At 34.7% G+C, this 14,655-nt stretch overlaps 2 protein-coding genes across 3 annotated transcripts; both read right to left on the reverse strand.

Annotated features, from left to right (window-relative positions):
• Positions 1-297: 297 nt before the first annotated feature.
• bco2a (beta-carotene oxygenase 2a) lies at positions 298-14,115 on the reverse strand. Of its 2 annotated transcripts, none has more exons than XM_079606934.1 (13): positions 13,972-14,115; positions 8,791-8,844; positions 7,967-8,147; positions 7,439-7,650; positions 6,327-6,442; positions 6,142-6,244; positions 5,937-6,065; positions 5,571-5,731; positions 5,225-5,392; positions 3,096-3,233; positions 2,279-2,461; positions 1,997-2,107; positions 298-1,811 (listed from the first exon to the last, which is right to left on the reverse strand). In XM_079606934.1, exons 1-13 carry the CDS (start codon positions 14,018-14,020, stop codon positions 1,695-1,697), a joined length of 1,722 nt encoding a protein of 573 aa, XP_079463060.1. In that variant the 5' UTR covers positions 14,021-14,115; the 3' UTR covers positions 298-1,694. The 2 variants fall into 2 exon arrangements, with proteins under 2 accessions (XP_079463060.1, XP_079463061.1); XM_079606935.1 differs by lacking the exon at positions 13,972-14,115 and adding an exon at positions 9,557-9,722.
• sdhda (succinate dehydrogenase complex, subunit D, integral membrane protein a) lies at positions 10,485-12,785 on the reverse strand. Its single transcript, XM_079606936.1, is given in 3 exon segments — positions 10,485-12,247; positions 12,250-12,299; positions 12,466-12,785. Coding segments are annotated over 3 exon segments (330 nt in total). The 5' UTR covers positions 12,642-12,785; the 3' UTR covers positions 10,485-12,143.
• Positions 14,116-14,655: the final 540 nt, after the last annotated feature.

Raw genomic sequence — 14,655 nt, forward strand, 5'->3', positions numbered from 1 at the left:
TTTTACTTGCTTTGTGAATGTTTTTATAAAAGTTGACTAGGAATTAAGACATGCAGCAGATAGCATACAAGGTATTGTGTGTGAAAATATTTATCATAGTAATTGTGATCAAGTTACAAATGACAAAATGTGTAAAAAAAAAAAAAAAAAAAAAAAAAAATATATATATATATATATATATATATATATATATATATAAACATTTAAAACGTAAAAGGCATAATACACAAGAAAAGCTTTAAAGTCTTTTCAAATGTTACTTTGCAAAGAGGTAGAAAGTTGATACAATAATATGCATATGGTGATAATCTGTTTTTATTTAACCAAATAATAATTATGCTTATATTGGCACTTGGGCTTTTTTTATTTGCAAAAATGGTTCTGTCTTAGGAATTACATTCAATGCAATGAACTTGTTATCATGATGGAAGTATAAAAATCCTAACACCAAATATTAACCATAGTTGCACAAGTGTTATGCTCACGGTTGCTTTTAGAGTAGAAGAGAACAGCCTTGTATGAAACAAGCAGTTCATAACGGATGCTGCATTGAGCAAATAAAATCAGTTGCAACTTGCAATCATCGCAAAGGTGTCATATTGTGGTATAAACATATAGTTCACAATTTGAAAAATAAAAACAGAATAAAATAAAATAAATATGTATTGAGAAATCAAATGTGTATCAAAACAATGTGAGCTTTTTGTGAACATTTATCATATTGCTGATATTATTAGGGTCATAAGAATTTCTCTCTTGTGGTTCACCATAATGTTTAGTAAAGGTTTCTGGCACCAAAAACCATAATTTAGTTACATTACCATTACAGTCCTTTCTGACCCATAATTCAATAAGCTGTTTTCCCCCCCGCATATAAACACCTCTTTGCAAAGCTTATATTACATTCTGACAGGTCTACAAAAGCCAGAAACAACACAATGTGTGCATCTCCCCATCTTATTATTCTTATTGTTAAATACAAACAATAGCGTCTTCTGCTGCTGTTTAGAAATGATAGTATCTCTTCTACTTCCTCCTCATTACATCACTGACTGGGTGAGCCAAGTTACTAAACACCAAATCAATAATGTGGACGCTGTTTTTGCGATTTTCTTTCAGTAAATGGTCTTTTTTTTTTTAATTACATTTGTAAAATTGTTAATTCGAAATAAACATGTTTGTTGTATTTTAGTTGAGGTATAATTTCTCACGTTGAACTCAACTAACTAATAACACTTTACAATAAGGTTTCTTTTTTTTAACATGAGTTAATGCATAAAACATTAGTTAACTAACATGAACTAACCATGAGCAATACATTTGTTACTGTATTTGTTAATCTTTGTTAACGTTAGTTGATAAAAATACTTGTTTATTGTTTGTTAATGTTAGTTTACATTGCATTAACTAATGTATTAGTATATGTTAACATTAACAAAGATTAATAAATACTGTAGAAGTGCAGTTCATGTTAACTAATGTAGTTCACTAATGTTAACTAATGAAACCTTATTGTAGTGTTACCAACTAACTGTTACTATAAAGTATGTTGTTCTTTCAAAAATCTGTGGAGGATGTCTTTGGATTGTTCAGCTAGTCTCTTGCTTTCAATAGTAGCAGCTGAGTGGTGTATTAACCATTTTGAAGAGCTACTTGTCATTAGATGTTATTTTGTTGGAGCGATACCAAGAGCTTCATGCACTGGAATTGAAAACTCCATGGAATCCATAAGGAATGTTGACAGGCACTTCAGCTCTTCCCAGTTCTTCAAAAGTTTTGGCATCTAGGACTAAGAGAAATGTACTCTTATCCTGCAGAGAGAAGAGAAAGAAAGGGTTTAGAGTTTAGATGAAATATGCATTCATAACAAATGTAATAAAATGTAATTTCTCAACTGACTTTTCTAAACACGTTTCAATTTCTGAACAGGTGATGTATAGAGCTTATGTTTGTTTTTTACATGTTTTGTTTTTATTTTTACACACATTCAGGGTACCTTAACTGGTGTGATGATCACAGACAGGATGACTCCATCGTCCTCTTCCTCGGCATTGGGTGAAGGAATGAAGACAGGCTCTGATGGGTAGAGATCAGGTTGGCGCCATACCTGTAAATCAATTTATTTAACAAACAAACACTCTTAACATTGTGAGCCAAATGGACAAGAAAAGTTTTACTGCTGTCATTTATTACATTTAAAAAAAAAAAAAACGTTTTGGTCATTGTAGGTATCAGTCATAGTCCCAGTTTAGCAGCTATGGTCATAATTTGATCTCACCTTGAACTTTTTGCTCTCCAGATCCATCTTAATTAAGGAGTCACCCACTAGGTGGCGGAAGCCACAACCATAGTAGTATCTATAAGGTTTGGTGTTATATTTGGCGTAGTTAATATGAGGAAACTCCAAGCCACCATAGTCTTTCAGGTCTTCACCATGGAGATCCTCAAACGTGCAAAACACCTGTGAGAGAGACATTATGTAGTCATAAAAGAGCTGAAGACTCGCAAACACGCAAATGCACATTTTGTGACGTATCAATCACTGTTATCTTGAGCACATACAAATGTGAAGGTCTAAATAATGTAGTTACACTACCATTCAAAAGAAGTCTCTTATGCTCACTGAGGCTGCATTTATTTGATCAAAAATACAGTAAAACAGCAATATTGTGAATTATTACAATTCAAATTTAAATTTTTAAATATATTTTAAAATGTAAAAATGCTGAATTTTTAGCAGCCATTACTCCAGTCCTCACAGTCACATGATATTCTTATATATGAAACATTTCTAATTATTAACAGTGTTAAAAGTGCTGTGCTGCTTAATATTTTGGATGGAAACCATGAAACATTCTTTGAGGAACAGAAAATTATTATAAATGTATTCACTATCACTTTAAATCAATTTAAAGTGCCCTTGCTAAATAAAAATAGTGACCCCAAACTTTTGAATTGTGCTGTGTGTGCCAGTAGAAAGGCTGGCAAATATAACCGAACAATACTCTATAGACCAAATTCCATGATGGACTGTGAAGAAAAAACCAGCACATAACACACACAAAATGCTGTTGTAACCAGCACAAAGACAACACCTGGTTTTTCGTTCGGCAGACAGCGGTGGCGGTGCTGTCAGGCCGTGTGTTGAGATTCTGCTCCAGTGGTGTTTCACTGGTGATGTTGAGAGGAAGCACAAAACGACGGGGAAACGGCCGGCACATGGTGTTATACATCTGACAGAAAAATAGAGAGTGGCAATGAAACTGTCATTTATGTCAAATTAATAATAATAAATTACATAATACTACTACTAATAGGCTTAATAATAATAGCAGTCGTATTGTTAACAATGTTTGGTAACACTTTAAAATACGGATCCTTCGTTAATGAATAACTACACAGGAACAAATGAGTAACACAATGTTAACAATCTAGTAACTACAGTTAACTAACAAGTAACTCTGATTAACAAATTAGTAATTAATAGCACACATATTTAAGTGGTAGTTCACTATTAACTAATCAATAACTACTATTTTTTTAATACTTCCCAGAGAACTACTGAATTTTTTACAGATTTAAGTGGTAGTTCACTAATAACTAATCAATAACTACTATTTTTCAATACTTCCCAGAGAAATAATGAAAAAAATTCACAATTCATGCAAAACTTAATGAAAAATTACTAGCACTAGATTAACATTACTGCTAGATACTGTACACTAATTATAAATATGTAATAGCGTAGCAGACTTATGATTTGGGAAAGCTGTCAATAATTAGCCTATGCACTGCTGTCTTTTAGAGAACTATTCATAAACTAAATAATTTTTAAGAATTGTTTTTATAAATGCACTTGTCTGGAACACTTACCCTGTGGCCGATTTTCCGGCATTCCTCTGGACTGGCTTTGAATAACTAGACTCATCATGGTGAGTACTGGAACATACTGAGTCATCAGCCATCCAAATACCAGTTATTTTATTATTTAACCTACTTCTCAAAAGTGTTTTTATGTGTTTTTATGTCTCAAGTGTTACTACATACCTCTATAGGAATACCAAACACAAGTCATTTCAAGCGTATGAGATATTGTTTGTGAACTTTTAAGTACTATACTTTTAGAAAATTTCTTTAGAAGTATGCATTAACACTTGAGCCATTACTAGTTAGTTAACATGATCTTTACTTTAGAATACGGATCCAAATAATTAGTAGTTCCTATAGAGGTATGTAGTAACACTTGAGTCATTACTAGTTAGTTAACATGATCTTCACTTTAGAATACGGATCCAAATAATTAATAATTCCTATAGAAGTATGCATTAACACTTGAGTCATTACTAGTTATCATGATTCCATGCTGTAGTTACTAATGAAGAGCCAGCCCGAAAGGGTAGAATCATCTAATCATTCACAGGATATATATACACACACATATTTATATATATATCTACATATGAGCAAAGAGACATACATAAAAACACTTTTGAGAAGTAGGTTAAATAATAAAATAACTGGTATTTGGATGGCTGATGACTCAGTATGTTCCAGTACTCACCATGATGAGTCTAGTTATTCAAAGCCAGTCCAGAGGAATGCCGGAAAATCGGCCACAGGGTAAGTGTTCCAGACAAGTGCATTTATAAAAACAATTCTTAAAAATTATTTAGTTTATGAATAGTTCTCTAAAAGACAGCAGTGCATAGGCTAATTATTGACAGCTTTCCCAAATCATAAGTCTGCTACGCTATTACATATTTATAATTAGTGTACAGTATCTAGCAGTAATGTTAATCTAGTGCTAGTAATTTTTCATTAAGTTTTGCATGAATTGTGAATTTTTTTCATTATTTCTCTGGGAAGTATTGAAAAATAGTAGTTATTGATTAGTTAATAGTGAACTACCACTTAAATCTGTGTGCTATTAATGACTAATTCGTTAATCAGAGTTACTTGTTAGTTAACTGTAGTTACAAGATTGTTAACATTGTGTTACTCATTTGTTCCTGTGTAGTTATTCATTAACGAAGGATCCGTATTTTAAAGTGTTACCCAATGTTTTTGTAATAATAATAATAATACACCTTCTGGCATATGGTGTTAAATATCTGAGAGAGCGAGACAGGACTGAAATAATGTAATTTATGCTATAATAACAATAATTATTCTTAGTTTTAGTATTAAGATAGACAGAGAAAGAGAGTTTGAGGAAGAACATAACCTCATCCAGTCCTTCTCCTGATTGACGCAGGTTCTGGACGAGGAAGTTGTTTATGGCCTGGCCGTCGTCAGAGCTGCACATGTCTAGCATGAGGAATCCATCCTGCTCAAAAGCATTGATCTGATGGAAGGTGGACAAGGCCTTGGTGTAATACTTCACTGGCATCTCCTGCAAAGAGAGTAGTTGGCTAAATTGTTAAAAAAAATTCTTTCTTAGATATAATCTTACAATGTATTTTATGTTCTTCGTCAAAATTTCAATGAACCATATGAAGCACAATCAGTGAACAAATATATAATAACCACATAGTGCCTCTGTGAGACTATTGTCATGATTGTTGTCTCACCTTTCCAGTTTGTTTGTCAATAAGGTGGAAAATGGTTTCCTGGTTGGAGTCCCAGAAAATACCCTCATTTAGGGATTTCCCCCTTAGTTTACCAGTCACTATCTTAAACAGATCCATCTTAATGGGCTGCTCGATGAACACTACATAGTTCTCTGACATGCCTGAAAGGTTCAGGAAAATAAAATGTTTTTTTCAGTGCTGCACATTCATATGATTACACCATTCAGAGTGCCTAGCAATAAAATGACACATGACTTTAAGAACATTCAGTGGATGTGCAATAAAATGACACATGATAGTCATTGTTGAATGACTGTCTCGGAGATCTGAAGATAATACACATGACAGATTTTCTTCTTCACTCACCAAAGCTGTGATAATAAGAGGGTTTGGATTTGTCATGAGGGGCGATAGAGCATAATATCTTGGCTCCCTCTAGAGTATCCGTTGAACCGTCTCTTTCTGGGGGCACCCTGATGATGTTATAGAGAGCCCCTATAAAACACATCACAGCACAACATCAAGCCTCCTAAAGATCGGTCAGTATAAAAGGAGAAGACCGGAACCTAACCTTTGTTTCCGTATGAGTTGCCCATGTTGTAAGCCGTGCCGTCTGGATCAATGTGTGGATGAGCAGTAGCACCGTTCACAGCTATGAACTTGCTCCAGTCCACCTACAAATAATCATCCTTCCTAAATTAGACATGACTGGTTGTTGACCTAGGTTGGTGACTAAAAGCTGGTTATTCTTCATACCTTCTGTTTGGACTTTAGAGTATCTGGATCCACTCTGTGCATGTAGTTTGACTCTGTGCTGACGTAATAGTCACCCTTGTATTTAACAAAGTTGACGCTGGCATTATCTGTTGACTCTGGAATTAGAGAGAGAAAAATAAGTGTAAAAAATATATTTTATTTATTTTTGGACTTGACAATGGTTTTAAAACCTTAAAGGAACCGTATGTAAGATTGTGGTCAAAACTGGTACTGCAGTCACTTTCAAATTACTGTAGAGCGGTGTATCCCCTCCTCCGCCCCCCTGACTCGAGGTTGCCAGATAGGCTGCAGGATCCAGCAGGAACATAGACTGCTACAAGGAGCTTCCAATGGCAAGACTAGAGCAGAGCTGGCAACCCGGATGCCGAAACACTACTGACTTCGTGATTGGTAGATAGGTGGAGGCTGGCGCATCAGGCCAAAACACAACATGACAACATCAACATCAGTTGAGGGCTGCAACTTTACTTTTAAATGACAATATCCTGGCCGGACTACTGTTGTCAGTGATATAAGTATTTGAAATGAACATGATTTCTTAATGTCTACTGACATATCAGGGCCATTTTATGATTAATTGAAATACATTTCTTACATACGGTTCCTTTAACCTTTTTGACTCAAAGGACCCTAATATTCGATGGTTTTGTTTATTCATTTCTTAAAGCATTGATCTTAAAGATGGTTGTGCAATATTTTATCATTTTAAAAGACCCATATTTCATTGATAATTATCTCAGTTATAGTGTCCAGTACATTTTGCCAGCTCCATCTCCACACTTTAGTAGTCGTGTGACTTTAGTTCATCCTAATTGAGTGCTTATGGTGTCTGATTTAAATGTGTTCTCATGATTACAGACATAGAGTTGTGTGGACGCTTCCACTGACCCTGTTGTGCTCTTGAGCAAGGCCCTCTAAATACATGCCTCTTTACTCTTTCAGAAACAGAAAGAGCTTTTAGTAACCTGTTTAAAGCAGACAGCTTTTCGTGATGTTTAGATTTTCTAAACTGTTTGAGATCCGTTTCACCAGCCAGCACAGCTAGCCTGCTTACTATCATTCACACACACATATTCAACATCTATACGTACTTATCATCTCAAATCTGGACAGGAAACGCTGAAAAATGTTCTTGCAGGGATCAGGTAGAGCCAAAGTGCCAAACTCTGACACCATGATGCGGTTCCTCTCGCTGTTCTGCTTATACGAGTCGCTGCTCAAAAAACGGCTTCTGTATGTCACCTGACCGTCCTCGATCTGAAAGCGATGCATCAAGGCCATGCCATCAAACCAGTGGTTATAGCTGAGGAAAAATTGACGTGAGCAAGAGTGAGCCTGAATATGCATGTTAGAGTTAGAAAGACATATAATTGTGATCAAAACAAATCGAAATTTGGCATAACAGCTTTGTGTGAAAGGTTTCAGTCACTACCTCCACCACGGCATATCCCAAATGACTGTATTACACCTTTCCAAATGGCATTAGCTGTATAGCCAATTACTAACTGCTAACCAAACAGAGATTAGTTCATTTCTTTTACTATTCCTTACATTCCAGTGATGTTCTTGTAAGATCAAAATAAATCACCATATATTAACAGTAGAATAGCCATACTCACTGCTGATTCCCAAACTCAAACTTTCCTGGACCATTCCGCAGCAGACTCCCACGGATCCAGGTTGGGATGGTGCCCTTAACTGAGGTGGGGATGGGGTCAGGTGTCTCCTCTACCGAACTTACCAAGGGACTGATGCTTGGCAGCCCATGGACTTTTGTGGAGTATGTTCTCTGAGCAGCCGCTGTACAAACCACAAATGATTTACATGATATACAAAATCTGATTATTTGGCAAGTTGACAGAACAGAAACTGTTGATAAAAATAATGAACAATAGATAATGTAATAAAGATGCACTTATAAATACAATGGATCTAAAATTATGATAATGGTAATAAAATGCCATTAGCTAAGCCTAAGTTATGTTAAATTATATAGTAGTAGTAAGTAACAGATTAGCAGACATACAACTTTGCTCTAACCATCACTATTTGGGTCAGCTAAAAGAACAAAGGATTGAAGGCAACAAATGACAGAGCTGAAAAGGCAGAGAGTCAGCGATATTACAAAGAGAAGTATTACTTTTAGAGAAACAGTCCCTCTCTACACGCTCACATGTACTGGGATGCTGATACACCAATGCATAAATAATGCAGCAACTACATGGACATGCAAGTAAGCTGTGACTGCAGCTAAATTTCAACATATAACACTCAGACTCAATCACCCTCTCTCATGAATACACACAGGCATGTGCACTGCCCGCATTCACTGCATTGCTTCACGCACCCACAAATGCGAACAATCACAAAGCCTGTGCATTAGCGTACAACAGAAAGTTAAACTTGCAGATGTGCATCCATGCAGAAGAGCTCTCGTTCTTACCAATTGTTTGAGGCTTTCTGTAGGACATCCTGTAGAGAGATGTGAAGCTGCACCCTTGATCAGAACAGAGGGTGGAGAAGAGTGTATGACAAATTGTAAAGAGCAATAAAAAGTATGTGCACGCAGAAGGGAGGAGACCAGCTTTCTTTATGTAAGTCTGATCTTTTGCCAGCTGTTACATCACACGATTACGTAACACAGCAGGGGAGGGGAGGGCCGTGTGTGAGAGAAACGACGAGGCTGAACAGTGTTTGTGAGAGGACTTGGATTGCACTACAAAATGCATCTAAACAGTTATAGCCTATTTATCATAAGGAGAAATTTGCTTTGCATTATTCCATGCACAAGTGCATATGGTACAGGGTTCACTTGCATTGTTCACATTAAAGAGATGAAAATGTCATTAAGCATTACGCAACTGTGTTGTTGTGGTTATTGATAATTATTGAAATATTTAATGTCATATTAAAACAAGCAATACAAATAATAACATTAGCCACTTGTTACAATAAGCTAAATACTGTGAAAGTTTGGTTCAGACTGAGATCAACAAAAAACAAATCCCTCAACTGGTCTGGTGGTTCTTCTTGTTTTACATTCAACAGAGTTTTTACTTTTACTTTCGTGTTTTACATATACTGTCTTGCGTTGAACATTTGTCTGGATCTCAGTTTAATTGGCAGCAAAAGCTAAATTGTCACAGCTCTTGGTTACAACAACAAACAAGTTATGATAAAATGCATTGTAATCAATAATAAAAGCTTACCTTTGCTAGTCCTAAATGCATTTTTAAGCACACTTGTTGGCATGATTAATCCAAGATACAAGCGAATGCCGTTAGCTTCAAATTGTTATTTACACTCAACGGAGCAGTATGACCCACTTTACGTACACTTTAACCCTAATAAACTCATTCACTTCCTGGTTATATCATTCTTTGGCTCACTGTTTTCTTATACCTTCAACTGATTCATTGTTTTGAGACTGAAGTATTACCATGTTTATAATGTATTATGTATTAGTATTATAATGTTTATAATGACAAGATATTTGCAGTGAATGTCTAAGATTATAATCTATAAAGATTATAGGAGACTTTGTGATATTTTTGACCATATGATCCAGAGGCCAGGTTCTCATAGCCTTCTTTATAAAGTATTATAAGTATTTCATTATAATCAGAATACAAAAATAGGAGGTAAGATTGATCTTATGAGGAATTTGACTTTGAAATGGACAGACGTTCATTCACTCACTCAATTCTTAGTGCTTATATTGTCGGTTTATTACTTTTCTGTGGTTATTATAACTCTGCGACTGTTGTCAGGTGACCTTGTTATTATTTAATTTGTTACATGTCTTATAATGGCTCTAGAACTATATAAATATAAATGTTGTATGGTTCCCTGTTCCCTGCTAAAAGAACAGTGAGATAGTCCAATAATTTATCATTTAAGTTTAACAAGATTATTTTTTTTTTCAGTTGGGGTTAGTAAACTCAAACCATGAATCAACCATGAATCAACTTAAAAAGATATTCAGGAAAAAAATAATCAAGGCAGTAATGAATAGCAGTTTATTCACTGTACAATAATCTGATCGTGAATTTGCTCTTACAGCATTTTTATATTTTTAAGACTATATTATCATGCTTCAAGTAAGAAAAACACAAATGTATACACAAGTAAAGAGTTCTTGGTTTTAATGCATATTGTAAACAGATGTGACCTACACAGACAATGTGATTACCATCACGCATTCCCAATAAAGCTGAAAAACACTGACCTCTGCTGGAGACCAACAATAACTGTTAAAATAATTATTACTTACTAACAAACCATAGAGATCTGTCCTAAACACACACACTGCGCATGGTCTCATATACCAAAAAGATAAACTAATTATCACCAACCATGGTGGCAAGGTTTCTGCACATTTTCAAATGTAAGGCTTTTTAAGACCTGAAGAAATAAAAATTAATACTGTTCATTAGAGGTGCACAATACTGACAAAAACATGTATCTCAATATTTTCAAAGATTTTGTTGATAACAATAATTAGATTATATTTAGCTGAATGTGTGTTTGTGCTGGTACCATGGCTGGTTTAGACAGCTGACTTACAAAGACATTCATATTCTATGTGGTAGAAATTAACTTTTTTATTTTCCACCTTATATTGATTTCCAGGGGCATTTTTACCTATATAAGGGAATTCTTTCCTAAACTTATTAGATGTATGCATAATCTTTTATGTCAAATTCTAACATTCAAATTACATTCAATAATAACACAGTATAGTGCTGTTACCAGTCAAATTAAATTATTAAAATTATCAACAAAATCCATCTTTGCACTGCAGAGGTGACAAAGAAGTGGTATAATATATTTACAACGAATTTAATAATAATGCTATGAGATCGTTTTTATTATTATCCAATATTTACATATAAAATGTTCTCTAAATTTAACTTTTTAATTAAAAAAGGGGTACTTTAAATATGAAACTAAAACTGCCAGTAGGTGGTGGCAAGTCACTGTCTTTAATGTTTCGTTCCACAAAACTACGCCCTTGCAAAAATGTAAATCACAATGTTAACTTATTGTTCATTTAACTGTTGTATAACATTCATATCATTCATCTGGGCAAAAATGCCTGTGTATCTTGAATTTTGGGGGCATATAACTACATCACACAGTGAAAGCACGAGTGACAAACTCGATGCCACCTCGCATATTGTTAAAACAATAATTACGATATAATCGACGTTTACATATCGCACACCCATACGCATATAAAAAATAAACTTACATTTGGACTAACATTTACTAATTTTCTTCTTCTTCTCTCTTCTTTCGCGAGACAGAAGGCAATAGCTACGCTGTCGTAGGCCTATAGCCGCGAATTTGTCGCGTGAACAAGTAAAAATCCAGAATAATAAAAATCATATAACACTAATCTTTTATTTGGTAAAGTATTCAGATACATCTAAGTCAAAGTGCCATCTAAAATGTAAGACCTCTCAAAAGTAAAAATAAGACTTAAGACTTCTTATGGCCTTAAATAAAAAAGAAATCAAATTTAAGACTTTTTAAGGATCCGCGGGAACCCTGGGTGGTCCTCGGAAATGCTCAGTTACAGGTCATCGACAAAGCAATATCTTTTTCTTTCTTTTTTTCACATTTCTCTTCATTTCTTTTTGTGAATTATCACTGCATATATGATTCAAACATGTAACATATATGTAAAGAGACCGTAAGTTGTCTTCTATAAAGTTGAAGGCATGTACCCATTCAAAAGACTGGGACAAGTACCTAAACCATGATAAATCAATCAAAGTCAGTCAGTTATATTTATATTTGCCAGAGCAGGGCCACTGCCTTGCAGAGGCCAACATCATGGTAATTGAAATAGCAGAGACCAAAGAATGTGGCTGTGGAGAGCATAAAAACACCAGCTTGATCTTAGCATCACCATGGACATAGTCGGTAAGAACTTGACCAATCCCCCTGCAGAAGGAGAAAACACAGAAGAAGTGTAACGTATGCTTAGTTTAAATACATGACCTCACTGATGAATGAGGTGCCTCATGATAGTCCACTTTCAATAAAACACCTGATACAACAAGCATAATAGAGCAGGACTCTTCAGACACACGAGTGTGACACCAGTTACCAGTGTCCATGCAGTGTGAGAGCTGCAGCAACAGAGTAATCCACTACCGGACCAGGACACAGGTATGCGGCTGCAACCATGCCTAGCAGAACTATACTCAATACCCGTTCACCTGTCCAGTGCTTGGACGCTGCCCTAGAACTGAAGACAGCTGAAAAACAATTAGAAAATTTCATTTCATTTGTTACTGTCAGTTAAAAAAAGTAAGAGAGTTCAAGAAACAGTGTCTTCATTTTTGCACAAAAGGAAATTCACTTGTCATTTTTATAATACAACTAAGTTTTAAATGTTGATGTCCTTATTTCAAAAATATAACAGCATCAGCAACAGTTTCAAATTCAAAGTTTAAAAACAAACAATAACCTATAAACATCTACACTGTAAAACAAATTCCACTTACCGGTATTTTAAATAAAAAATGTAAGCTGCTTTAAATGAAGTACAATCAAATTGGCTGTACAAGTCATTTCAACTTTAAAACTGACTTAAAAACTAAATTAAAACTGACTTAAAAATCCAGTTTAGTCTCGTATAACTTATTTAAAAAAGTTGAAATTGCTTAAATTATGAGTTTAAGTAATGTAGCCATGAATTATTGATCATATTATTTGTAGCCTACAGTGCATACAGAATACTATATGGCTCTATCAAGTATGTCATTACAAACATGAATGTTTAGAATTGTAAATTTTGTTTTACTATAAACAGTGAGAAAATGTTTGTAGGCTACTTACCTTTACATGTCTTCCTGTAGTATGGTTAAAACGGAGATGAACTCATCAGTGTGTCAGTTCGCGTTAAAGGAATCGCTAGACTTGGTTTCTTGCAGCAGTCAGTGTGGATTGGGATATTCAATTTAGGATTAGTTTTAACGGATCGATATTTGCTTGGCTCTTTTCAAATTCAACTCCTCAAACGAGCAAATCACTATTACACGTTTTACAATTGCGTCGTAAAGATATTGTGAACGCGACTAACATGTTTAATTTTGACAAGCGTACTGTAGCCTTTGGGGGAAAGGGAAAACTACGAAATCGCCTGTAATTAACCATGGAAACTGGCATTTAATCATTCTTAACTACATAAATAAAGTTATAGTGTAATAAGACGTAGGCCTAGTATGTTTATTATGTGGCTTTGGAAAATGTCCAACTTTTGACTGGGTGAGCCACAATTCAATGGCCCCATGCCCACCTGGACCCATATTCGCCAATGGGTAAGAAAATGACTGAAATTTGCATTTAATAATCAGTTATCATCGCACACTTGAGTGTGATGAAGTTGCGTGGATCCTCCCAGTCCCAGCAGGCAATGGCTTTGTTTACATCGATTCTTCTTAACCAGCCCACGTGTGTTGCAGAGAAGTACAGCATATATTTACGTTTAAAAATAGGCTATTATACATAGGCTAGAAAAAATATCAACAACTTGAAAGACAAAATATGTGACTATGCATTGCATTTGTGCCATATAAATTCCGGATAAAATGTTAAAATAGTGACTTACGTCTTATTCCTCTTTGGCAGACCGTGCTCAAACAAATCAAGTTCGCCATGATTGTTTACTAGGTCAGATGATCAGATATTATATATTTTACACAGCGGGTAATTTTCTCATGAGTCCGTTGTTTCACTAAAACTACTCGCTTACGCCGTCTATCGCTCTGGGGTAGTCAAACAACACACACACACACACACTGTAAAGTTAATAAGATAATAACTTAATATGAAAATTGTCTCTTTTCAAAGTCACCATACGTATTATTGTATTATATATTATTATTATTATTTATTATTTTATTATTTCTTTTTTTGCCTAATAGGCTACAGAAGTTTCAGAATAAGTTTTTTTTTTTTTTTACAAAATTGGGAAAGTCAATCCACATCACTTTGCAATAAACAAATACATTTTGCAAAAATAAATGGATAGTTTTCTTTTTTAAAGTGATGAAAAACGGAGCAACTGTGTGAAATTCTTCCCGAAAAACAATTTTAAAAGGAAGTTCAACATCATTTTGGGGGATAAGAGATTTTTGTTGAAGAAGCCAGAATATATTTTTGGTAATTCAACTTCAAACAAACAACATCAATGTACAGTCAGAACTGCAACATTCATATAAAAACATACAACCAGGGTAATAGGCTAAACATTATGTAGCCTAAATATAAATTAAAGGACTCACAGAAAGAG

This window comes from Phoxinus phoxinus, assembly GCF_949152265.1.
Source record: "Phoxinus phoxinus genome assembly, chromosome: 3".
NCBI classification, from domain to species: Eukaryota; Metazoa; Chordata; class Actinopteri; order Cypriniformes; family Leuciscidae; genus Phoxinus; species Phoxinus phoxinus.

Bases quoted from the DNA above. Each gene is read 5' to 3' on its own strand.
- bco2a (XM_079606934.1), bottom strand. From the start codon at position 14,020: ATGGCGAACTTGATTTGTTTGAGCACGGTCTGCCAAAGAGGAATAAGA. The intron at 5,393-5,570 runs GTGAGACAACAA...CTCTCTTTGCAG, and splicing joins TTGACAAACAAACTGGAAAG to GAGATGCCAGTGAAGTATTA. The intron at 3,234-5,224 runs GTTATGTTCTTC...TTTTTCTGTCAG, and splicing joins CAGGAGAAGGACTGGATGAG to ATGTATAACACCATGTGCCG.